The 26,471-nt window shown below is 34.6% G+C and overlaps 2 protein-coding genes and 4 long non-coding RNA genes across 6 annotated transcripts; 4 read left to right on the plus strand and 2 right to left on the minus strand.

Moving 5' to 3' along the window:
* Positions 1-402: 402 nt before the first annotated feature.
* LOC125049002 (vitelline membrane protein Vm26Ab-like) lies at positions 403-976 on the plus strand. The gene is made up of 2 exons (XM_047647999.1): positions 403-519; positions 688-976. Exons 1-2 carry the CDS (start codon positions 508-510, stop codon positions 922-924), a joined length of 249 nt encoding a protein of 82 aa, XP_047503955.1. The 5' UTR covers positions 403-507; the 3' UTR covers positions 925-976.
* A 1,746-nt stretch (positions 977-2,722) lies between these two features.
* Positions 2,723-3,439, plus strand: LOC125049003. Its single transcript, XR_007116924.1, has 2 exons — positions 2,723-2,936; positions 3,169-3,439. It is a non-coding gene; the product is annotated as an uncharacterized LOC125049003 (long non-coding RNA).
* Positions 3,440-7,145: 3,706 nt separating this feature from the next.
* Positions 7,146-7,842, plus strand: LOC125049001 (pupal cuticle protein C1B). Its single transcript, XM_047647998.1, has 2 exons — positions 7,146-7,333; positions 7,403-7,842. Exons 1-2 carry the CDS (start codon positions 7,322-7,324, stop codon positions 7,790-7,792), a joined length of 402 nt encoding a protein of 133 aa, XP_047503954.1. The 5' UTR covers positions 7,146-7,321; the 3' UTR covers positions 7,793-7,842.
* A 6,788-nt stretch (positions 7,843-14,630) lies between these two features.
* On the plus strand, positions 14,631-16,357 carry LOC125048946. Its single transcript, XR_007116915.1, has 2 exons — positions 14,631-15,250; positions 15,952-16,357. It is a non-coding gene; the product is annotated as an uncharacterized LOC125048946 (long non-coding RNA).
* A 2,393-nt stretch (positions 16,358-18,750) lies between these two features.
* LOC125049238 lies at positions 18,751-21,212 on the minus strand. The gene is made up of 2 exons (XR_007116970.1): positions 20,931-21,212; positions 18,751-19,034 (listed from the first exon to the last, which is right to left on the minus strand). It is a non-coding gene; the product is annotated as an uncharacterized LOC125049238 (long non-coding RNA).
* An 839-nt stretch (positions 21,213-22,051) lies between these two features.
* LOC125049014 lies at positions 22,052-25,336 on the minus strand. Its single transcript, XR_007116928.1, has 2 exons — positions 24,342-25,336; positions 22,052-22,291 (listed from the first exon to the last, which is right to left on the minus strand). It is a non-coding gene; the product is annotated as an uncharacterized LOC125049014 (long non-coding RNA).
* Between the last annotated feature and the right edge of the window lie 1,135 nt (positions 25,337-26,471).

Genomic DNA, 26,471 nt, shown 5'->3' on the forward strand with positions numbered 1-26,471 from the left:
ACATTGTTTCTTATTGTCTCCTTACTTATTCTTATACAGAACTGCCCTGCGATTCTGTAACTCACTTCACGAACTCACACAGCGGTTTTCGCATCGGCGTTCGCTCTCAAATCAGTCGTGAAGCAGTCATTTTATGATTTGGCATTCTGATAAACAATAAAGTACAAGATCCCACCTTTTCAGAAAGTTGAAACTGAAATTGTTCTATAATATAAAACTATAATCACATACTACTGCCTGTTAAAACAGTCTGGTGGAGTTTTGATTAAAATTTTAAACGTAAGATTAAATAAATAAAAACTAAAAACTATCATGTATATAAAACAAAGTTTTAACAAGGGGTGATAAGTTTACGTAAAAGGCTCACCCTCTTCATATTCCAATCATGTAAGCAAGGACGTTTCTTCATAGCGGTAAAGTATAAAAACTGTGATGTGTGCAAACACTGTATCACACGCAAGTCGATTGTCCTTCTTTACATTACTCAATTAAATCAAACTTAACAAAATGTTCAAGCTGGTAAGTTGACTCTTTATGTAATTATTGAATATATTTTTAATACAAAAAAAATCAACTGACAAAACTGGAGAGATAGTGCTAGGAGAATTGTTTGTGTATCACAGTATCGAGTTAGCAAAATAGCTTCGCAGATTTATATGTCATTAAAATTATTATTTTATTTTACAGTTCGTATTCGCCTGCTTCATGGCTCTCGCCGCCGCCAAGCCATCAGTAGTGCCATTAGCGTACACCGCTCCAGTAGCGGCAGCGTACACAGCGCCCGTAGCAGCAGCCTACACCGCGCCCGTGGCTTACAGCGCGTACTCTGCTTACTCCGCTCCCGTCGCCGCTTACTCCGCACCTTACGCAGCTTACTCCGCCTACCCATACGCTTCTCCCTACTCCTACTACCTTCGTCGTTGATTTATAAAAGCCCAACCTGTGATATTACATAAATAAATATGGTTTAAAAGCATTTCTGGATTTGATTTGATAAAATATTCGCCTCACCACATTACCTCCTGCAACAATTTTTTTTTCACTTATAAGAAATTAATAATAATTCTTGACTTCAAGAAACCATTACAGAACTTGTATTCTAGGTATTCTAGGTCTAAAGTTAAAAAAAAAAACATCTACAAAATAAAAAAAGATTGTAAGTAAGCTTAGGAAATTTCATCACTATATAACCTCAACTTTAAAATAAATTATCAGCTATGTGGCATCATTATGGGCAAGTATTGTTGAATATTTTCGGCGAAATCCAAAAGGTTGATCGACCTTTCTAAAGAATTTTTCCTTTATAATAAATAGTCTGACTTTAATAGATACATTTGCTACGCAAATTGATATAAATGGGGTTTTTTCACGATACGCACTTTGTACCATTCTTTGCCGTTTAGTGAATATGTCTAACCTTAAAATATTTCAGGTGGAGTTTCGTTGAACTTTTAAAATGTATTGTTGTTAATTTTTAATACTGCTTTTCATTAACGTCTCACTGCAATGGCTAATGATGGCTTTAAAATGAAAGGATGGATGAACGCCAATGTTAATTTTACTTAATATTACAGTGTTCCATACAACTGGTCTTGCTTTATTTTTACTATACTAGGGGATAAAAGATTTATAAAGTGTGTCTAACACTTCTAGGTTTTAAATTCCAAAATTTGCCCGAGAACCCATAGCCTTCACGTCTAGTGCATTAAGACGTCGAAACGAAAAGACCTATCGCCGTTTTAACTCCTAGCCCCTGTGGTCTAATGGACCAGTAGGAGTAAACTGTTTTATGTAAAAATTAGTAATGCCGCAATGTTGGGACTCTATATAGATAGAGATAGAACCAAATATAACGATAACAGGCTCCTGTACTTTGTGTCAATGATCCATTTAGGTCTCAAAAGTGCAGTTTTTCGTCTGAACAAGTAATGGCGCATATGGAAAAATTTATTGGGTTTCACACGATTTCAAGAGATTTCTGCACTTCTAAACTTGCAAAAACCTGATCGAGAAGGTTTACTATATCGTTGCGTATTTTTTGTAACTACATATACCTATATGTATATCTTTTGTAAAACGAATAAAATTATTTTATATGTGCGATAATGGCTTAATCATAATTTGCCTTTTACTGGTTTAGGACAATTTTTTTTATATACACCACGTAAGCACAAGTAGCGAAAAAAATTTTCGAAGTTCTGTCACAAACATTGATACGAAAATATAGTATTTCAATAGTAAGAACGTATATATTTTTCATACAATTTATTTTATATTTCTACAATAAAGAAAGAAAAACATTTATTTGATTAAAGCACATACGCATATATATACGCAAAACAAATTCAAACACGATCACTTCAATCAAATATGGGCCTAACTCAGCTTTTGTTGCTGTCACCAGCAACACTGATTTTCAGTGAACCCATACTATTTTGGAGTGACAGCTAATTTACACTGAAAAATACAAAAACTGTTAACAATTATAATAAAAAAAAAATTCTTTAAAAACAGAATAATACAAATTTAAAAATCTAATTACAAATACATAGAACATAAAATATGAGACACTGCAACTACCTGACTGGGTTGCATTAAGTCAGATACTTGCATTGTCTCTCTTTTAGCCGACTGACATTCCAAACATTCCAATAAACTAGTAGTCATACAATTATTTATTGCTACTCGATTTATTCGATTTAACATGTCGTTGTTTAAGGGTGCAGGCCGTGAAATCGTATTTAATACAGTATTTGTTTTTACTATTAAGACTTCGACTTTTCCTTTTACCCTTACGTGATTCTCATGATAAATCAGTGTTAGCTTCAGAGCGCGATTGGCCTTCTAGGTATGTATATAATTAGGTTTGAAGACTCATTTGATATCATTCAGCTCTGTAGCAGCAACTTGATAACACAATCAAAATGTTCAAACTGGTATGTATATTTTTAATTAAATAATCTTTCTATTTTCTTCTTTATTTAATTAAATTGAAATAAAGAATTAAATTCAGTACCTAATCGAAGAATAAAAATCCTATTATGATACTATACGTTAAAAGGCGGTTTGTGAAATCTTAGTTAATACAGAATTTATGTAATTTAAGTATATAATATACAAATTGTTACTGATTTTTTAAGGAAATTAACGTATTTTGTTTATTTACAGTTTGTATTCGCCTGCTTCCTGGCCTTCGCTGCCGCTAAGCCCAGCGTGTTTCCCGTGGCATACACAGCAGCAGCGTACACCGCTCCCGTCGCAGCGGCGTACACAGCCCCCGTAGCGTACTCGGCCTATACCGCTCCTGTCGCTTACTCGGCTTATTCTACTTATGGATACGCTTCTCCATACGCCGCTGCTTACTATGTGCGCTGAAAGACATATATTATTGATTGATGGATTGATTAGTTTGAACAATAAATAAATTATTTTCACAAGAGAAGGTTATTTTAATAAAATTATATTCCTTACGTAATGAAGCTTTTTTGTTAATCAATAACGATTGGTAAAAGTTAATAATTTTCACTGTAAGATCCATTAAACCGTAGTATTCTATAAATTGAATAAACACGTATACACTAGACAGATATTACACATATTATACAAATAGTATTTCATAGCTTGGCTATTTTGCCAGGACAAAACCGGATAGTCTGATGCTATGGTTTGGGGATTGAGAATTTTAAAATTTGTTTGTACTTGTTATTTTCGGGAAAAAATGAAGTAACGGTTGGTTTACTTAAGTATGTTTTATAGTAAAATCAACATGAGAATGTTATAAAAATATATCATCCCTATTTAGGTAAATTTCGCCCAGAGCTACCGAATAAGTTAATTTTGACTTTAGAAATAACAAATTTCTACACAACACGTCCGACATAAACACATTAAGTACGCTATTTATTTACGTTTTGTTTTAAAATTCTACTTCGTTGTTATCACTTTGGGATAAAACATTATCGCCCTGTTTAAATTTTTAGGTATTTTTTAATTTGTTATAATCAGTAATGCTGCAATGCTTGGTCAGACTTCTTGGACGATAGATTATGGTGTCAGACGTGTTATTTTTCTTTAACTGTGAGTTGAAACAGCACATTCGCACGTACAAAATTCCTTAAACCTTAATTAATATCGGGCGAAAAGAAGGATTTTGTATTGATTTAAAAAAACATAGACATATATTAAAACTTGCTAAAAATCTAAATTCTTGAATTGGTATTGAAACTCTAGGATTAAAGTTTTCACTCCGAAATCAAAACTAACTCAGCCCTGCGATTCTGTAACTCACAGGGCTGGTTGGATCAATTAAGTGTCAATTCAAAAAATACGATTAGCGGTTATTAAATCAATAATTAATTATAAAGAACTAGAGAATAGACTAAAGAATTTACATTATTATTGTTACATCATTATTTCTTAGCTTTAAAATGCTTTCTTGCCGAAAAGCTCGCTCCATGAATAAGTATGAACTAACATAATATTTATTTTCTATTGTGACTTATTTTTGATCGAAACTCAATAGTTTTGACAAAAAGCGTGTTGGTTTTGTCAAAGCTGCACTGTTTTGACAAAACCAACACGCTTTTTGTCAAAACTATTGAGTTTCGATCAAAAATAAGTCACAATAGAAAATAAATATTATGTTAGTTCATACTTATTCATGGAGCGAGCTTTTCGGCAAAGCTGCATAACACTTTCATACATTAGCATGGGACCCAATCGCCAATAATTTGCTTTGTTTTTTTAAATAGAATAGGGGGCAAACAGGCTCGAGCCTCACCTAGGCAATTAATCCCACGAGATCTCGAATTGACGATCGCGATTGCATTCCCGAGCCTCATCTGACGTTAAGTGATACCGTCATAACCCATCGATACTTAGACTCGCAAGTGCGTTGTCGGCCTTTGAGGAATTGTTTAGGAGGTACACACATATCTTGAAGTATCCTAGGTCGAATTGATTTAAAAATACTTCAGTGATCAGCTGGTTAGACAAACCGGCGGCCTGCTGTATAAAAGTGCCTTAAAACACGCTCAGTTGTAGGATATTATTTATGGTGGGTGAAATTTCGTATTCTGCTTCCACGACCGATGATCAAAATCAGCTGCCGGTATTAATGCTAACAACGCATCCGAACACTCTCTGTTTTATTTTTATAACAAATTGCAGAGCTGTATAATATTTATGTATTATAACTGATTTATTATAATTTCTTATTACTGAAGAAGTTAATTTAAAAGAATAACCAAAATCAAAGTAGTAACTAATAAATATAAGGTAAAATAATAATATAAGATAAATGTATCATGAACATCATTTATTCATCATTAAGGCTAATCATTTCAATCGGTCCTATGTCATGTCCTTTCAGCGAAGGTAGTAGGCAGCGGCGTACGGGGAAGCGTAGGGAGAAGCGTAGCCGTAGGCGGAATAAGCGGAGTAGGCAACCGGCGCGGTGTAAGCCGAGTAAGCTACGGGAGCTGTGTACGCTGCTGCCACCGGAGCGGTGTACGCTGCTGCTGTGTATGCCACTGGAAACACGCTGGGCTTGGCGGCAGCGAAGGCCAGGAAGCAGACGAATACGAACTGTAAAATAAATTATTATTATATAAATTTATTAAATAAATATGTAAAAATAATAAATAAATAAAACAAAAATTGAATAGGCAAAAAAATTACTGATTTATAAAATTAAATATTGTTTAGTAAATAACTAATTAGCGAGCCGTCTTGAAGCAATACATCTCAATGCTCGCAGACTTTAAATTTAATCATAAGGTTTAGATTAATTACCAGTTTGAACATTTTGGTGAAGTGATATTGAAGTTTGATACTCGAATGATTTTAGATCGACTACTCCACCTCTTTATAGTAGACGTCTTGAAGGCCAAAGCTACGATGTAGTAGAAGCATACGATTCTTGCGCAGGCAAGGGTCTACTCTAAGTCAATGGGTATGTAATGAAATCTGAACTAATCTATTCGAAATTTATAGTTACGGTAAAATTTTATATTGGTAAATTATTTGCTTTCTTTCTCTTTTATTTCCAACATTAGAAATAAAAGGACAAAATATTCAGCTACTTGAGGCTTAAATATCAATTTCTTTTGATTTATTTTAATTTATGCAGTAACCTAATAAAATGGATCAATCGAAGATACCTATAAATTTGGATTATACAATTATAAAATTGTTTTATTAACTTTTATTAAAAAATATAATTGAATTGTCGATGATAAAGTTTTATTTTTTATATATTTTAGCATAAACCAGTTCTAGTTCGTTTTCATACGACGAGCAATCAACGAGTAGTTCATAACATTTAAACTTGAGACAAATACTATACAATAAAACTTCTTAAACTAACATTTGCGCAAATAACAATAATAGAACTTGTTTTAACTTCTTTAAAAAAAAGGCGTTTCGTTTATATCACAAGGATATCAAAACCCTTGGCTCTACATTAAATCGGCACATTGACCTCCATGTGTGCAACTAGTAACGTCGTACGCGGTGCACGCACGGTGTGACCCCTGACGCAACATAATCGAGCTTTGAATTTTTAGTTGGACTATTTAAACCATAGTGTAATACGAAAAGTTGTGTAGCTTTAAATATTGTAACTTAAATTGAAAATCAATTCTAAAAACTGGTCGACAATGTTTTTCCTACCAAAATATCGTAATCTAAAGGGCACATCTTATAAATTAAATATAGCATTAATTAGTTAAAAATACACATGTCGATTTTCAGATTCCGTTTAAACGTTTTTTAGGGTTTATTTAATTCTTTCGTAGTTCATATTTCCATTGCCTTATCTGTTACCTAAGCGACTAAAAAAGTAAAGCACTTTGTATCATTAAAAAAATATAACCTTTAATCTAGCTAGATTTGCAGTGTTAACGACATATTAAATATATTACAATGCTAAATTACGTATCAAGTATTGACAATAATATATTTTTTAAGACTTTTATTACATATATCTATAGCTTACTACAGATATAGTCACCTTATAATAATAATATACTAATGTAGAATCAAGTCGATTTTAATAAAATCATATCGCCCCCATAAAAACCATACTTACATGCCAACAATACAGTAATAACGCAATAGTTAAACGATTACTTTGCGAGTAGTTTCGAATAAAACCATCCAAGATCCTTTCTTGAATGTGTAGCAGTAGTTCAGTTAGCAAACCACCAAACCAAGAGCATGCTAATAATAATGTATTTCTTATTCTGGCTATTTAAACTGTAGGCTATTGTATTCCAGTATCATTCACTTGACTTCACTAGACGAAGACAAACAAAAAAAAATGTTCAAGCAAGTAAGTAGAAAGCTATATGTATATTTTGTTAATTAAAACAATATTCTAAGAACAATTTTACTCTTATAGATTATCTTCGTAACCCTGCTCGCTGTCGCAGCAGCTAAGCCCGGCATTCACTCTGTGGCTTACCCCGCTCCCGTGGTAGCAGCCCCCGTAGCAGCAGCCTACACCGCTCCCTTTGCGGCAGCCTATACTGCGTACAGTGCTCCCGTTGCGGCCGCCTACACTGCACCCTTAGGAGCTGCTTACACCGCCCCCGTTGCAGCTGCATACACTGCCCCCGTTGCGGCTGCATACCCTGCCCGTGTATCAGCTTATACCGCACCGGTAGCCGCAGCCTACGCTTCACCAGTTGCTGCCGCCTACACCGCTCCAGTAGCCGCTGCCTATCCTGCCTATGCTTCTGCTTACACTGCTCCTCTTGCTGCATACAGAGCACCCGTCCTCCTGAAATGAGTCCTAAAAAAATAAACGACGATTAGACATGATTAAAGATATTAGCTAAATATTTTGTTTTGATCTTGACCTATAAAACCCGTTAAATCAAACTCTAAGCTTTAAATAATGTTTCTGTTTAATATCCGCCTACAAGAAATAGTTTGAATAGATAATAAAGCAATATCTTACACTAGCATTAAATTTTTTCAAATAGAATTGTTATACGTCTATTATTAATCAAGTTGTCTATGTCTGTAATTTGAATGAACCACATACGAATTTGTTATTCATGCTATATAATAAATGACACATCCTGCGCACTGAATATCACAATAGCTTTAAATATGGAATTAATGACATCATATATTGTTTCGAAGTTGGCTACTTTGAAGGTGACGTCATTGGTGTTCCCCACAATCGAGATGGCCCGATAACTCATTTAAGCATAGTTAATGTGACATTTAAGGGGACATTGCTTCGTTAGCAACCTAAAATACCCAACCCTTTGATCTACGGAATATCAATTATCGAGACGTAAAGTAAAAAGCTTTGAAGATCAGTATCTTATGATAAGAGAGATAGAGTATAACTTGGACTTGGCATCTTTTACTAAATAATCAACCGGAATTGTTCTATTCAAAAAAATTATACTACTTCAAAAGTATAAACCATTTCTACATTAATAACACAATATAATTTTTTTTTTAAATTTAATTTAATTAATAATAATAATAATAAACTTGACAATAAGCTTAAAGCTATGTATTATACTGAGAGACTGGTGCTTGAAAAAGGTTGGGAAAACCTGTTATTACAAGTCACCAGTACCCTCTTGAACATAGTGTTGCAAAAAGTATTGCTAATACAAGTCTTTAAAAACGAACGAAAATAAATAATTTATAAAAATATATAAAAAATATATATATAAAAAAAAAAAAAAATAGTAAACAGTTAAAGCATTTGTGAGTGTGTGTGTGTGAGTGTACGGGTCAGTGTGAGTGCGTGTGCGTGTGTGAGTGTACTAAAACAAACTAATGGCACTAATTACTATACAAATTAATGGCATTGCCTCAAGCTTTTACAATAGCAAATAAAACGCATTAGTTGAAAAATATTGAGATTGCATTGGAATTAATTCTTGTTGTTAAATTGATTTCTAAAATAGGTACTCGACTGATATAGGATTTCTTAAGTTTATAAGCTAAGGCTGTATTATCTCATTTAGTCTCACATTTCAATTGCGTCAAAGGACTTTGGAATCACTTTTCAAAGCAGTTGACATTACGTAATTTGTTATGAAGTCTATGAAACTCAAGACGCTTTAAATGTAGGTTCTTAATTTTAAGCTTTCAGAGTTTATTCAATATACATTTTAGATTATTATACATTTAATGGCTATCATTTATTCGTAAGGGGTTTGGATTCAATAGCAAAGAGAATATTAATTTATAAATAAGATATATTCAATGATTATTGAAACTAGTTTTTAACCGACTCCAAAGAAAAATAATCAATGTATCATGTTCGTGTCTCAACCTACACTTCACTGGCCAGCTTCACACATAATTTAATCCAATGCCGAGCGTGGACTGTCTACAATAATACCTACTACTGATTTTTTTACTGAGATTTAGATTAGAATTTATAGGTATAGTCCTTTTCATGAAAGAAGTCCCCCAGACGCGGCGCTGCAATCGCATGACGTAATGTTGCCATTTATGATGTAATTTATCAAATAATATTATTTTCTGCATACTTCGATGAAACAAACAATATTTCTGTTATGTAAAAAGTATATTTTTATTTACTTATATTAGCGGTGTTCTACCTACTTACAGAGAAAAGATGAAAAAAAAGCAATACAATTTTTTATTCAGAGTTTTATTGCATAATTTATTGTTGGGTTACAATTTTTTTTCGAAGTATACGCCGCTGTTATACCTTCGTTTGTAATTCTTGTTACAGTTTTCTCTGACACACCTGCAATTAAATTATGAACAATTAAAAATAATAGTAACTTTAAGTTTATAATGCTTATGTAATATATGTTTTAATTTCAGTTACCTAGTTTCATCACGTTATGTATTTACTCAATTTTGTCGCAAAAACGAATTTATATCATAAAAGTCCCATCAATACAGCAAAAAATTATTAAATGGCAACTCTAAAAAGCACCTGTTATGGCGGCAACTCTCTTCCGAACATTGTTTAGTGGTATTAAAACACCGTGATTCTTATGTTCCGCTTCACAGAACTCTTTCACCTTTAATATCATTTCTCGAGCCGAACTTTTTACAACTTTTGGCATTGTAATCAATCTTTAAAATGCACTAAGCTAGTTAAAAATTCACAAAAATCTACCACAACAAACGAACTTGATGAGTTCGACGAATGACAACATTGCCGACCTGTCAAATTTAGTTCCAAAAATCACCGCGGGACTTCTTTCATGAAAAGCACTATACTACAAAAATGTTTAAGTTCGTTACAATAACACGTCTAAAAGTGTAACAGCCTTATTTTAAATAGTACTCGTGGTTCCAATCCTATTTTTTTTTAAATAAAAAGATTCACAACAACAAAACACGTTATATTTTTTTTACATAAGTTAAAAAAATCTTAATGTTATGTAAACAATAAAATCAAGTTCAAGGTCTTATTTTGTGTCCTCGTGTCCGTCATCGGTTAAGGATGTACATTTAATTTGAATGCGACCACGTACACATCGAATGTTCTATACGGATCCTTATAGTAAGATTAGAAATTCTACAGGCTGTTCAATATATGTATAACTTTTAGATAAATTACCTATACGAAAGGTGCGAAAGACATATGACAACAGTAAATTAAATAATCCAACATTAAAGCTTGAGAAAACGTTCGTTGCATATTTAGTTCAGAACTTATTAGTAATGAAACATGTATTGAAATTTTCTTTTAAAAAATTAATGAGTATGCTGAACGAATAAAAAGTAAATAAATCAATGGCACTACAACCTTTTTAGGTCTGGGCCTCAGATTTCTGTATCTGTTTCATGATCATTCGGTAATCTAATAGGCAAGTAGGTGATCTTTGTAGTGATTCACCAACATCCATTTGATTGTATTGGGACTGTGTCTATAATTATTAAACAGCTTTATTTACCTCCATGAAGTCCTAATTAACTGTTTTATTATTATCATATAGTGACCTTATTTAACCTAAGCAGTGTTGGCCTAGTGGCTTCATAATGTGGTTTGATCCCCGTCTGTCCGTATCCCTCGCTCGTACGGTGTAAACATCGTGAGGAAACTGGCATGCTTTATGGTGGCTGTACACACTCGGCGAGAGCTTCTCGCCGAGAGTCTCGACCGAGAGGACCGAGAGAAGAGCGCAGCCTGTACACACTCGTTACGTTAATTGTATTTAAAACACCGTTGATAATGGACGTGGCAACCGCTGCTGCTGTTTGTCTTTGTGCAATGAGTTATTATAATTTTCTTCACGTTAACCATTAAAAAAAATACGAAGCCATGGCGAAGAAGAAGATGGTCACTATACACCGCAACAGAAATTGGTAATTAGGATCATAAAGTTTTAATATTATCCAAAATTTAATGATTGAACGAGTGTGTACTGCCCTGCGATTCTGTAACTCACTTAATTGATAAACAATAAAGAACAAGCTCCCACCTTTTCAGAATGCCAAATCATAAAATGACTGCTTCACTACTGATTTGAGAGCGACCGCCGATGCGAAAACCGCTGTGTGAGTTCGTGAAGTGAGTTACAGAATCGCAGGGCAGGTCGCTCTCGTTTTACTCGCGAGACCCTTTGACTCGTGCGCAAAAAACCGACAGGCGACCGAGAGAGGCGAGACCAACTGCGAGGAAGCGAGGCGAGACGAGAGCTCTACTCTACACTCTCGCACTCGGCCTGTCTCGGGGTGTCTCGACGAGTGTGTACAGCCACCATTACACCTAAAAAGGCGAAGCCTTTGTCATAGAAGGCTGAAGGCACCTGCTTGTCTTTGAAATAACAATGATCCATATAGGTGACCTAATTTGTCGGATGCCTCAATAAGGTATTTTCTCTTCTCTAAAACATCTATGATTTTGAATAACATCCTATATAAGAAGACAATGATGCAGTGTAAGTATATTCCAACCGCGTATATGTCCCGATAGTATGTCCTTGCGATGTACAGCCAAGAATCGGGTGTCATCATTGTCCTGTATATATTAGTTGGATGAAACAGCAGGTAGTCAGTGTTCAGTGAACAATTAAACTAAACAAATCAAAATGTTCAAATACGTAAGTGGAATATATTTATATTATTCTTAATTCTTAATATATATCGAAGTAATTGATCCGGTTTTTAAATGTTTTTTCAGTAGTATTAATTTGATTTTAAAAAATGGTTAATTAGTGTTTAAATGGTTTAAATGTCTGCGCAAATTTTGTACAATGCTGGATCGTTCTATACATAATCTTTCCATAATTTATAGAAATTTATAAATTATGGAGTTAAAAAGTTCAATTATTAATAACAATTTCAATCACAATCATTATTAATTGTTTGATATTGGTGTTTCGATTAAACAGAGAAAAAGAAACTTATTATTGTTATTAACAATACTTTTGATAATTCTGTAGATATGTCAAATATATTTTAAACAATTCTACGGCCATGAATTTTTCTATATAACATCAAAAAATTGAGCACAAAACTTAATATAAATTCACGGATTTTTTTTAAGCCATCTAAATCTACTAGCGGCTTACAGCTAACTTATGCATATTAACAGCAAACTGATAATCCTTCTAATGGCTATAAACCCATAGATTAATGCACAATGAACGTTGACTATTTGGTCTATAATGCGGTCATCTAAACATTTGGTGTAGGATAAGCTAAAACGCCTAAAAGCTAAAAATCAAAGTGAGGTAATTAACCAATAAATATTTGGCGTAATTAAAATTGTTTGTAAAATATCACGTCTGTTTGACGGAATATTTATTTAGAACAGTTAAATAACAATGATTTATCGGTTAGATATTTAATATATCGAATCATTTTGCGTATGTTTTTAATCAAAAGTACCTACCAATGTATGTGTGTATGAGCCCGAATCAGTTTATATTGATCTTTTATATATACAAACTCGAAACAATTATTGGTTTCTCGGGAATCGAACCAACTCATTATAATATGCCAGTGATATCAAATAGGAACAGGATATAAAAATCGAAATAGCTAAGAATAATGAGCCTAGTCCTTTTCGTTAGTAATGTGGTATTTCAATTTCAGGTGGTCTTCCTCGCCCTGTTGGCTTTCGCTGCAGCCAAGCCCTTGGTGTACACAGCTCCCATAGCTGCTGCTTACACTGCACCAGTTGCCGCTGCCTACACCGCACCAGTAGCCTATTCTGCCTACTCAGCGTATTCCCCAGTAGCCTACTCCGCCTACTCCGCCTACCCCTACGCTGCACCATACTCTTACTACTACTGATCTTCTGATGACTCGACTTTGGACCAACGATGTTTATATTTGAATAAGGCTAATTAAATTATTACGCCAATTTTATTGTTTCTTATTTATTTTATTACTTGGATCCATGTAGGAATATGAGCTTGACATATTATATAGTGTATCACTTACCTTAGAAATGAATACAGTACGTTGATATCTATGTAATAGGTAGCTACAGTATTAAGTGGGTTTTACTGTATATTTTTAGGTGATATTATAGTTGGTATTCATTCAAATACCCCAGATTCATAAAAAAACAAGATATTTGCATCGTTTTAAGAACTCTTTTTTTTATTTATACAGCGTAAATAAAATTTGACAGAAAGAGACAAAAGAGTACTTTAAAATACTACAATTATAGTCAACTAGCTGTTCCCTGCCACGCTTCGCTGTGGCATATTGTGATTGAATGGTTAAGAATGAGAAACAAAACAAAGAAAACATTTCATATAAGTTTAATTTGCAATACTTGTCAAAAAATAATAAAAAAAAAAAAACAAAAAAAAAGTTAAAAAACTGGATAAAAACAATCCTTGATGCGGATATATCATGCTAAAATTTCAGCTCGATCGGTGCAAAACGTTTTGAGTTTTTGAAGCGTACACAAACCAACATAACATATATATATATATATATATATATAGATTAGTTTTTATTAATATTGCACCACTACGTATATATATAACACTGGATAAACATCAAAGACTTGCATTAATTTGGAATGTGATACCAATAAATTCCAAGAATGTGTTCCTTTTATCCGTATTGGTTAATAAATCGTATTATAAGCGACGAATCGCGGTACCTGACTTTAGATTTTCCATGACATTTCAGTAAATATCAATCAAAATACGTTTATTTAGTTTTGATGCATCTTAGCGCATGTTTATGAATGTCAAAGAGCAAGACTACGCTATCCGTTAGAAAAACTACCAGGAGGATTTGTTCTGAGAAGAACGGGCAAGAAACTCAGCTCATATCCTGAAACTATCAAATAGATTACGAAAACCTTTCTAAATCATATGAAACTTCCATTCAGATCCACGGACGGAGGAGAAATGCTTAAAAACACACAAAGAATTTCATATCTTATTAATAATAACCTACTTCTTCAGTTTTTTCTTCAAGTTGATTATGAATAACTTATGGAAAGAATTTAGCACTATAAATAATTAGAATTTCCATCATATTTTAATTATATTACAAATGTCAATGATTTCCTATATCCATTTATGCAAGCAATATATTATATACAAACCATTCCGACATTGATTCGAGATTTACTGTACATTAATAATCAATATAAATAATAATTCTTCAATAAGAAATTTTACGTAATTTCAAAGTAAAATTAAAGTAGTTTTTGCAAAATATTCCAGGCCTTTAATTGCCTATCTACACTTTTCATAAGTGCTATAAAATCTATCAAAGATATGGTGCAGAAACAACTCTTTAAATTGTCCCAATGAATCTGTTTCCTACAACAATATTTATTTTTTGCTTATAATTGTTACAGACATTAATGGCATAAGAGTTAAGTATTTTTCTAATTAAATACAATTTAATACTAAAAAATAATTGATTATTAAACAGAATGTATCATTAAAATTACTTTATGCCAGACGAGCGTCTGATTCCCACGTATACTGTCACTAAACAATCCTATCTAAGCTAATCTTCCTACAGTTTTAGACATCTGCGAGACAAGGTCGCTAAAGAAAAGATCATTTTAGATGCTTTAGTTCAGCCATATTATATTATACATTCTTTTGTTTACTGGAAAACCATTCAGGAAGACCTTGGGCATTCAACTCAAATCGCAACTCCAATAGACACTGATCTATTCATGATTTTGTTACTGTTTAGCCGGGCCGAAATATATAAGCTCCAAAAAATTCATGGTGTTCAGTTGTCCATCGCAGGAGGCAAGGACTAGTAAGAAATTACAATGAATTCTGTACTGGTAAGTAATATGCATTGATAATATTTAGCGGTCATTTACTATCACTTACAGTGGCGATCGTGATTAATTAACCATAACAGCCCTGCGATTCTGTAACTCACTTTTTGAACTCACACAGCGGTTTTCGCATCGGCGGTCGCTCTGAAATCAGTCGTGAAGCAGTCATTTTATGATTTGGCATTCTGATAAACAATAAACTACAAGCTCCTACCTTTTCAGAACGCCAAATCATAAAATAACTGCTTCACGACTGATTTGAGAGCGACCGCCGATGCGAAAACCGCTGTGTGAGTTCGAAAAGTGAGTTACAGAATCGCAGGGCAGGTTATATAATGCAGAAGTGTAATATCGGTATAACTTAGTATAATTGAAGGGCTTGTTTGTTTACCTTGTTAGCCGTTATCGTAATTTATACATGTTTGACGCAGACCTTGTTTTAGAATAAAAAATGTCTTTAATATTATAATCATGAACTAAATAAGCTAAGATTTTTAATATTTAAAAAAATTATAATTGAAACAGACACAGAAATCGTATTCCCCAATAAATGTAACGGAAAACATTTATCCCCATAGAAAATCACTCAAAAAATATTGTTCAAGTAATGATTCAGATTTTATTTAAAGTTTTAACTTAATTATATTAAATAACTATAAAAATTATCTTGCACTATTTCCAATTACGTATATATCACTTCACAGATAACATTCGCCGTTATGCTCTCTGCTGCAGCGGCCGACCCAGCTGTTGTAATAAGCAATGGCTTACTGACTTCACCATCAGCCGCATACATTGCCTCATCACCTTTGGTTTCACCTGTAGGAGCACCTTTCGCATCTCTCAACTCACTCCCCGTGTCCTCACTACCGTACACGGCCGTGTCTGACTACAGATACTCCTATGGTTCAGCCCTAAGCTATCAGGATTACGCGCCAGTTGCCCTAACTGGATCAGCTGTATCGCTTCCTTACACCTTGCCTTATGCCTATGCTGCTGATTGGTACTACCGGAAGTAACCAACTAGAAGTACAGAGCGAGTTTTCCGATACTGTTGATTCCTTCCAATGTTTGTTTGTTATGCGTATTTTAATTAAAGTGTTATTTTAATACAATGTTTTCTTAGTGGCCCTGATAAATTTGTTCATTCCCAAAAATACATACACTATAAGATATACAACATCGCTAATGTAAACTGACTCTGCGAACATATAAAGATGTCGATAGCGTCGGAGTCAGCATTCAGTAGGTTAGGTTAGAAGATCAATAGTAGGCATCAGAAGATTACTAGCAACAGACTAAACCTTAGCCTTCACCGACGCACATATCCCTTAGGTAGGGGATATGTGACGAAATGTTTGTACCTACAAAGAAATATATAATTTTTTATTTTGTAAGTGTTTTTTTTTTATCTATTCATAGTTTATTTACACAAATACACTATTAACAATTTTCTTAACCTATAACGTAATAATAAAAATAAATAAAATGAAAATCAAAACAAATTTAAAAAGTTTGGTCCCTGTGGCAGTGTACCTTTAACGCTGGCAGCATTTCCTTGCTGTATTGTGAGACTTATTCGTTGAGCGAGAAAAGTGCCAGCTCTGGGGTCACCGGTACTATCTACCAGGCGCCAACTTAAATCTTTAATAAGCACCTGTGCACTTGAACCCCACGGCCCAAGAGTCTCTACTCCAAAGGGAACAAAATCGAAGTTGGAGGAAAGACTCTTATATTTGTGCCGTTTATTATTTTCTGCCTGCTCTGCGGCCGCGCCAGCTTTTTTGCTTGTCCGAAGGAGGTGAGACGTGGCAAAGGTGTCTACACAGGTAGCATCCCATACTAAAGCCCGTCCCATTTTCCAAGGGATCAAAGTCATTCCATCCGGCCGCTTGCCATCGTCTCTTATTATTATATATTTATAATATATAATTGATAATTTTTTTATTTTTTTATGAATATATTATAATGTAAGAACTATGTTGATACTATGCATAGAGGTTCTATATTGGAGTATTCGAGAAATATTGTTACGGTTTGTTTAGCAAAAGTTCCCCTACTTTGCTTTCATTTTTAATTAATTATTACAATACGGTGTGTTGTTTGTTATTTCAAAATTATGCAAAGGTTAATTATAACGTCATACTAGTCTGGAAATTTGACAAACTTACTTAAACCATTTTTATTTCAAACTAGCTGACCCGGCTAACTTCGTTCCGCCTTAATAATATCGTTGTTACTTTAGTTAAACTTATTTTAGGATTTCATTAAGGTGATAACTTTTTTTGCAAATAGAGAAATGTTTTATTGCTTGCCATTGCAAAAGAAGAATGGCAGTTTTACACATTAGGCCTCTTCTCTCTATCGCCAATATTGCGATACTGCATGTTAAAGCACTTTCTGCTTTACAACATTTTTTGATGAGGTAGGTAACACATGTTTTCGATCAAGATCAAAGCCTGGTTATGCATCTCCTCATTTACCTCAAGTTCGGAATTTCTTGAAGTGACACGAATTCGACGTAAAATGATGCGTAGTTTTGTCAACAAATGTCACCACATGCCGTGTGCATTCGTAAAATTTATTTATTTATTTATTGTTATTCGATAACTTATCCGATATTTTATTACTTATTCTGCTATTCGGAGTGGAGAAAAATCCATCAAAAAAGACATAACTAACATCGGTCCAGCCGATCTCGAGTTATAATATATAAGTGTTGTAACAAACACGACTTTCTTTTATATACATATATAGATGAAGGATCAAAAGCATTAAAAAAAACATAAAGATTTTCATCTCAATTATCAGTTTTTCGAAAGATTTGTTTGATAAAGAAACATTTTCAGTAATAACATACATATACATTTATAAAATACTTTATTATAATGTAGAAATACCTTGTAACAACATAATTAATTCAGTTATTAATTTATTATGCGTAAATCTTTGTGTTATCATTGTTACATATTTATACTTTACAAAAACGTCATTTAATAAAGCGGCAATTAATTCTTTTTTGTTTGTACTTCCTGTATTGTTATTAATTTATATTATTTCACAAAGAAGAATCTTAAATAAGACTTGACCCCCCAAAATTTTAAGGGGAATTTGATTAAGTAACTACAATCGTTGCATTATATCTATCTATCTATAATCTATATATATATAAATGAATTGCTGTTCGTTAGTCTCGCTAAAACTCGAGAACGGCTGGACCTATTTGGCTAATTATGGTCTTAAAATATTTGTGGAAGATCAGGGAAGGTTTAAATGGTGGGAAACATAAATAACAATTAAAGAAAAATACTAAAAACAACAATTACATTTTCCAATAAAAACTGTTCTTAGTTAGGAATTGGACGTCTTTTTAGAAATAAAAAGTTGTCACAGTCTGCTGTATGAGGTCCGATCTCTTTGGTTTATTTTAAAAGTTTTGTCACAAATATATGTTTGTGAAACATAGTTCACGGGGTCATCTAGTTCTATAATAAAAAAATATAAAAAATTCAAAAATTTATTTAGAAAGGCGAAACAAAGTCAGTTAGCATGATATTGGTCGTCGTGACAATTTACAATCATTTCAAATCAAGTGCGGAATTGTAAATTTGTAGGTTTATCGTACAAAGTAAGGGTTGTATGCGTAAGGGAACGTGTAAGCGGCTGGGACGTATCCGCTTCCATAGAATGCGGGGAAGGCTGCCGGGGCGGTGTAGGCTACTACTTGTGGCTCAGGTTCCGGCTTTGGGCTGGCGAAAGCTACCGCCACGATAGCGAAGAATGCGAGCTGAAATAAAACACAAAAACGTTAACATGTATAGTGTTCCTTATTTATTGTTTATAACTATTTTTTTTTTATTGAACAATTCACACCAATTGACCTAGTCCCATGCTAAGCTGGTGAAGCTTGTGTTATGGGTACCAGGCAACGGATATACATACATATTATAGATACATAGATATATAAATACATATTTAAATACTCAAGACCTAAGCACAACACCAAATGCTCATCACATCGATGTTTGTCTCAGCCGGGGATCGAACCCATGGATTCGCCGTCTAAAATTCTGGATGTACAATAATAATAACGCATGAAGATAACAATAAAAAATATTATATTTAACAAGCTGTATGCTATTCGGCCAACTCGACGGCTTAGTTGAAAATCATAATCCAAAATGCTAATTTACGGATAACAAATTAAATATGAATCATGGCCATGTTTCTACCTTTTATAATTCATTTGGAAATAATTTTAATAATCAAATGTTAGTCTATAATATCTATAACAAACTGCTAGAGGATTCAAACATTACACATTTTTTCACAATACGATAAAAAATGTTTTTTCAACACCGTTAACATAGGCAATTGCTATGTCATATCCAATATATTTGACGTTATCGAATGTGTTGTATTTATAAGAAAAGATTTCGTTCGAATAGTGTTGACAAACACTTGAAAATGAGTCTGAAGTTGTGAAGGGCGGACAGTCATATAAAAGTCACGAATTTATAAACCCCAGCTTTAATATAGAACTAATCCGTCCTTTAAAATATTCTGGAATACAACAATACAGTAGTAATTAATTTTAACTTGAAATTGAACCTAAAGCGATTAAGATTATATTGTAAGTTTTTTTTTCAATTATAGTTTGCATAAGGTATACGACCTAGATACGACAAGATACTCATATGTTTAGATTTTTTGTAGGTTACAGGTTACCTTATTGATCATACTAATATAAATCCCCATATGTACCTAATATCGTTATTAGTGTCGAAATTTCAAAGCTAAGATTAAAAATTAAAATATATTATTACTTTCGCATGAACGATTTACCAACATTTACATCTATAAATAACTCGGTAGACATACAAAGGTTGAGAAAACAATAATCAGGCTTTGGAAAATTAAATTTGGAACAAAGAAAATTAACTTGATAATACCAACAATATATTCGGGATAAGAAAGCCTATAAAATATAACTTCGCTAAAGCAATTTGCTTGAGTTAAACAATAACCCTACTAGCCGAAATGCCGTAGAACTCATATGAATTGCTAAAGATCTGTTCTGGCTTCAATTGGAAGGACGTTTTTTTAAAAATATTTTAGAAATAAATATATCCTTTGTGAAAAGCAAAACGTAACATTCTAATGGTGAGAGAATTTTAAAATTCAGTTTAGATTATTTTTTTTAATTTATTCACACATAAATCTTTCCAATTAGTAATATTAGTATAAATAAACATATAGCAATAGTTATCAATGTAATATTTAAAAATATATATGTAGTTCAAAATATATAAATAAATAAAGGATTTTACTTCGATATAATTTTTTAGTAGACGAAGTATAGACTTAACGAAGTCGATATTTTTTTAAATTAATTCTCTGAGAAAAAGATGAAGGCGCCGTTAAAATATTACATAGTTATATAAAAGCGAAGAGAATAAATAACGAAAAACAAAACGGTTTAAATATGGTCATATTACTACTTGCTTTGAATTGTTTTCGTTAGACGTAAGCGACTAAACGTAACCGTAAATCGAGTACCTAGAATACTACGAAAATATGTCTTATATCTCCGCAGGGTTGGTTCTCGATTTTTAACTTAAAACTTTCATATGAGTATTGAGTCAAGTAAAATATTATTAGATAATAACAATGTAAAACTTACGATTCTGAAGAACATTTTGCTTGTCTCTTGGATGCGTTTTCTCAAGTGATATCGATTACACTATTGCTCTAGTTTATATACAATAGAACAAGACTGACCACGCCTCACGCACTTGTCTCCATGATTGATGTCCTTGATCTTCACAGGTAATGTATTCGATGGTTATGTCAATAATTACATCCGTATTAGGCGGATTCAATTTGCAATAATCAAACCTTAGGGTTCCACAACTTTCTATATTGATAAATTTAAAGAATAACTCTTATATTAACTACGACCTACTCTGATAATTAGACAATCACTATAATATATAAAATTCTTGTGTCGCGGTGTTTGTGGTAAAACTCCTCCGAAACGGCTCGACCGATTCTCATGAAATTTTGTGTGCATATTGGGTATGTCTGAGAATCGGACAACATCTATTTTTCATTCATTTCATTTCATTCCCCTAAATGTTAAGGGTAGTCCACCCCTAAATATTTTTTTTTATTGTAAGATTTTTTTCTGTTTTAATTTTTTTATGGTACAGCATTAAAAAATACATACAACCCCTTGCTTTCACACCTCTACGATAAACCCCTATTTTTTTATTATAAATTATATACATGGCAAAACGACGTTTGCCCGGTCAGCTAGTAACAGTATATGGTCTAAGATCCCGCTATACAACGACCTTCACCGAGATGCTTATTTAATGAAACTTATTTTATATATAATTTAATATGTCAATAAATATAATCCATATTGGTTGCCTAGCAAATTTCAGTCCAGAGTATTTTTAATTAATTTAAAAAATATATTTTTTTAAACATTTCACCGGTATGATTATTAGATAAATTCTATACCAATCGAAAGTATGAAGCCCATAGAATATGCAAAAGTTAGGTTGTTTTTAATCAATTAATTATTTATGCGTATATTTTTAGTATAAAAGAAGGTTATAGTGATACATATATAATACTACCCTGATTAAAAATATTGATTGAAAAAAGTTCAAAAAATTTACTACATGCTAATTATAAAAAAAAAATTTTTTTTTAATATTATATAATTGACCTATTCTTTTATTGATATTTGTATTTTAATTTATTATAACTGACAGCGAAAATAAAATGGCAGAGTGACAGCACACTTGTTCTTTATTTTACGTCTTCCAAAAAGTAAGTTTTAATATGGCTGGCTTTGGCTTATATAGACTCATCCCCTCCAAGTGGCTGGCATTTGCGGTTGGCAGGCATGGCGGTTGGCTGGAGGGTTGGTCAACATGGCATGGCTTGGCTTTGGCATTGGCTATGGCATTGGCTTTGGCTTGGCTTGGCAGGATGTGACTGGCGACGTCACGTCCGTTACACTCGGCCATCCTGAAACAGTTGTTCCCGTGGGAACAACAACTACAATTAGCTCTCTAATAAATCAATCAGATCTTCGGTTTCAAGTTGCTCATCTGAACTGCTGGCACTATCAGATACAGTATTAATGCTTTTATAGGGTCTTAACGAATCGGCAGATAGTAATCCAGTAAAACTCTTATATCCACGTAAACCCTTGTACTTCTCATTTGGCTTTGGCTTGGCTTTAGCTTGGCTTTGGCTTGGCTTTGGCTTGGCTTTGGCTTGGCTTTAGCTTGGCTTTAGCTTGGCTTTGGCTTGGCTTTGGCTTGGCTTTGGCTTGGCTTTAGCTTGGCTTTAGCTTGGCTTTGGCTTGGCTTTAGCTTGGCTTTAGCTTGGCTTTAGCTTGGCTTTGGCTTGGCTTTGGCTTGGCTTTGGCTTGGCTTTAGCTTGGCTTTAGCTTGGCTTTGGCTTGGCTTTGGCTTGGCTTTGGCTTGGCTTTGGCTTGGCTTTAGCTTGGCTTTAGCTTGGCTTTGGCTTGGCTTTAGCTTGGCTTTGGCTTGGCTTTGGCTTGGCTTTGGCTTGGCTTTGGCTTGGCTTTGGCTTGGCTTTAGCTTGGCTTTAGCTTGGCTTTAGCTTGGCTTTGGCTTGGCTTTGGCTTGGCTTTAGCTTGGCTTTAGCTTGGCTTTGGCTTGGCTTTAGCTTGGCTTTGGCTTGGCTTTAGCTTGGCTTTGGCTTGGCTTTGGCTTGGCTTTAGCTTGGCTTTAGCTTGGCTTTGGCTTGGCTTTGGCTTGGCTTTAGCTTGGCTTTGGCTTGGCTTTAGCTTGGCTTTGGCTTGGCTTGGCAGGATGTGACTGGCGACGTCACGTCCGTTACACTCGGCCATCCGTAAGTTGGTATCTATCATTGCCCACTACCTTAGTTACGACATAAGGACCGGAATACATGTCGTCAAGTTTAGTGTTAACTTTGGATGCGCTACAAGTCGGTGTTTGTCGCCATAGGACCCTATCCTAGAAATCACCCTGCTTATAGATGTGAGCAGATTCTCGTTTTTTTTGTCAAGTAACGTTTCATTGTAGTACTCGCTTTTAGTATCCTATCAGATGCTTTCTTTCGACGCGACTCTACTGGTTCAGAAACACGACCGGGAACCGCAACATCACATACTGATCTACCGGCCCGAGCAAACATCAAATCGTAAGGTTTGTAAATGGTGGTGTTATCAATTGTGTTTTTAATTCCCCAAATTATGTCGGGGAAAGAGTTAGCCCAATTGCTAGAGGCTTCACTAGGGTCTGTGGCTCGTAATGCATCCAATATTGTCTTATTTGTACGTTCCACTTGACCGATAGAACGCGGACAAGCGAGAGTATGTCTTAATTGTTTATCGTTCGAAAACTTCTTAAAGTTACTCGTGAACGCCTTTCCGTGATCGGTGACTATGTGATCAGAGAAGAAAAATAAACGAAATATCCTTTGTAGTACTCGAATAGTTTAACCTATTGTCGTTCAAGGTTTTACGATAGAGCCTATCATCAATAATTTCGAAATTATTTTATATCCGCCGGTATTATCTTTTAATTGACTAACGATTGCGATCAACTATCGTCCTGACATTGCACCGTATAAAATTAATCCGCCACTTCTAGACGATTCATGTTCATAGCATCAACCGGATGTCTACTAAGCGCATCTACATGTTTCATATGTTCTCCCGGCCTATACTCGACACTTATATCGTAATCTTGTTTAGAAAGCCACCACCTTCGCGATATGTGGTATAATGTCGCGTTTAGTAAGCGTAGCGCGGACTGCTGCACAATCTTAACCTTTTTCCCGACAATGTATACGCGAAAACGACGCAAAGATTCCACCGACTGCCAGAGTCTCAAACTCATAACTATGATACATGCTCTAGTAAAATATATAACGGGGCGCAACGTACCGTCAGTCTGCTTTTATAGAAGTATACCGGCTATTCCCAATTTACACGCGTCAGTCATAAATCAGTAGTTACGGGTTCACCTATATTATTGGCATTATAATTGGCAAAAGTATGGCAAGCAGCAAAGGAAATTACCTGACTAGTGACTATACGGCTGTAACGGAGATTCCTGGCAGCTTTCAGCCCATGTTAGGACCTCTTCCGGCGACCACACGATAACCTCGCACCCGGTGTTGACGACTTTGATGTAACCATCTTCGCCACGGAGCAGGGTAGAGGGATAAGAGTAGACCACCAAACTCGTAGTGTCGAGGTGGCGTTACCACATCGTTGCCGACCTTATTCTCCAGAACGCGCACTTGATGGAAAGAAGAGCCAGATGGAAGTTTGTCTTTGTTGACTTCGCTGTTGATAGGTTATCTATCTATCTCTTCGCTATGGATAGGACATCGGTCAGATGAAAAGATTAACGTCGGCCATCTTGATGCTAGAGATGCTTTTTCCATTGCTCCCACGTATAATCGTAGTCCTACAGGCGCTTGTACCTCTTCTTCGCTTGACCTCGTAGTTTATCGTAAATTCCTCAATGTCAAGGTCGAATTCCGGAGTCAAAAATGCAGCACGATGTACTTGTGACTTATTTGGAGCTTCATCAACACAGTCATATTGAAGATCGCGTGGAGCCTTTATTACTTCTTTTTATTAGCAGATTCTTGAGCAGCTTCAGTGCCGGCGGTGAAGGAGTATCCTCATCTTCCTCCGACATTGATTCGTCAGAAGGTCGAAAAACTTGTGGCGAGGTCGTTTTATCCCACTTCTGAGTATAATTGACCTATTCTTTTATTGATATTTGTATTTTAATTTATTATAACTGACAGCGAAAATAAAATGGCAGAGTGACAGCACACTTGTTCTTTATTTTACGTCTTCCAAAAAGTAAGTTTTAATATGGCTGGCTTTGGCTTATATAGACTCATCCCCTCCAAGTGGCTGGCATTTGCGGTTGGCAGGCATGGCGGTTGGCTGGAGGGTTGGTCAACATGGCATGGCTTGGCTTTGGCATTGGCTATGGCATTGGCTTTGGCTTGGCTTGGCAGGATGTGACTGGCGACGTCACGTCCGTTACAATTAATTAAACATACTCTGGACTGAAATTTGCTAGGCAACCCATATGGATTATATTTATTGACATATTAAATTAAATATAAAATAAGTTTCATTAAATAAGCATCTCGGTGAAGGTCGTTGTATAGCGGGATCTTATACTAATAAGGGAACACGATTCACTTTGGAAAATAAAAATTAATAATAATAGGTTGGGGAAAAAGTTTCTTCGCATTTTTTAAGAAAATTCAAAACATTTTTTAATGTACTTTATTTACATTTAACTAAAGTATGTAGGTACCATTTTGTTCGATAACTTTTTGCCATTATTTAGGTAGGGACATGATCCCATTGCTATAGAAATTTTGGGGCTTCTGATCAAAATACCGCGATAATTGGTTTTGGCAGTCCTCTCGTGATGATAACCTGACACTGCCTAAAGAATTCTGAAGAGACTGAAACAGGTGGAAATCTGAAGGTGCAAGGTCAGGACTATACGTCGGATGCATTATCACCTCCCAGCCATGCTCTCGCAGTTTTTGCTGAGTGGCCAAAGATGTGTGAGGTCTAGCGTTATCATGATGAAAAACCACACCCCTTCTGGTGATTAATTCCGGCCGCTTTCTCTCAACTTCTTGCTTTAATCTCATCAGTTGTTAGCAGTAGAGTTCAGAATCGATGGTCCTGCCTGGTGGTAACAGCTCATAATGAATAATGCCCTTCCAATCCCACCACACACACAGCATCACCTTGTTGCGAGTTATCCCGGGTTTCGCCACAGTCTGTGAAGCCTGACCGGCCTTTGACCACGACCTTTTTCGCACGTTCTTGTCGTACGTGATCCACTTTTCATCATCAGTTATCAGCTTCTTCAAAAATGGTTCGGTTTCATTAAGTCGTAATAAAGAATCAAAAATGAGTACACAGTTCATTAGGTTTCTTACAGTGAGCTCGTGAGGTACCCAAGTATTGAGCTTTTTTGTGTACCCAGTTTTTTCAAATGCGCCAAAACTGTTTTGTGGTCAATTCCCCGTTCTTCAGCTACGTCGTAACTACTGATATGCCGATCTTGCTCCACTTTTTCAAAAATTGCATCCATTTTATCTGTCATAGGGCGACCAGAGCGACTTGGATCTTTGACATCAAAATTTCCGGATTGAA

Source organism: Pieris napi, chromosome 4 (genome assembly GCF_905475465.1).
Source record: "Pieris napi chromosome 4, ilPieNapi1.2, whole genome shotgun sequence".
NCBI classification, from domain to species: Eukaryota; Metazoa; Arthropoda; class Insecta; order Lepidoptera; family Pieridae; genus Pieris; species Pieris napi.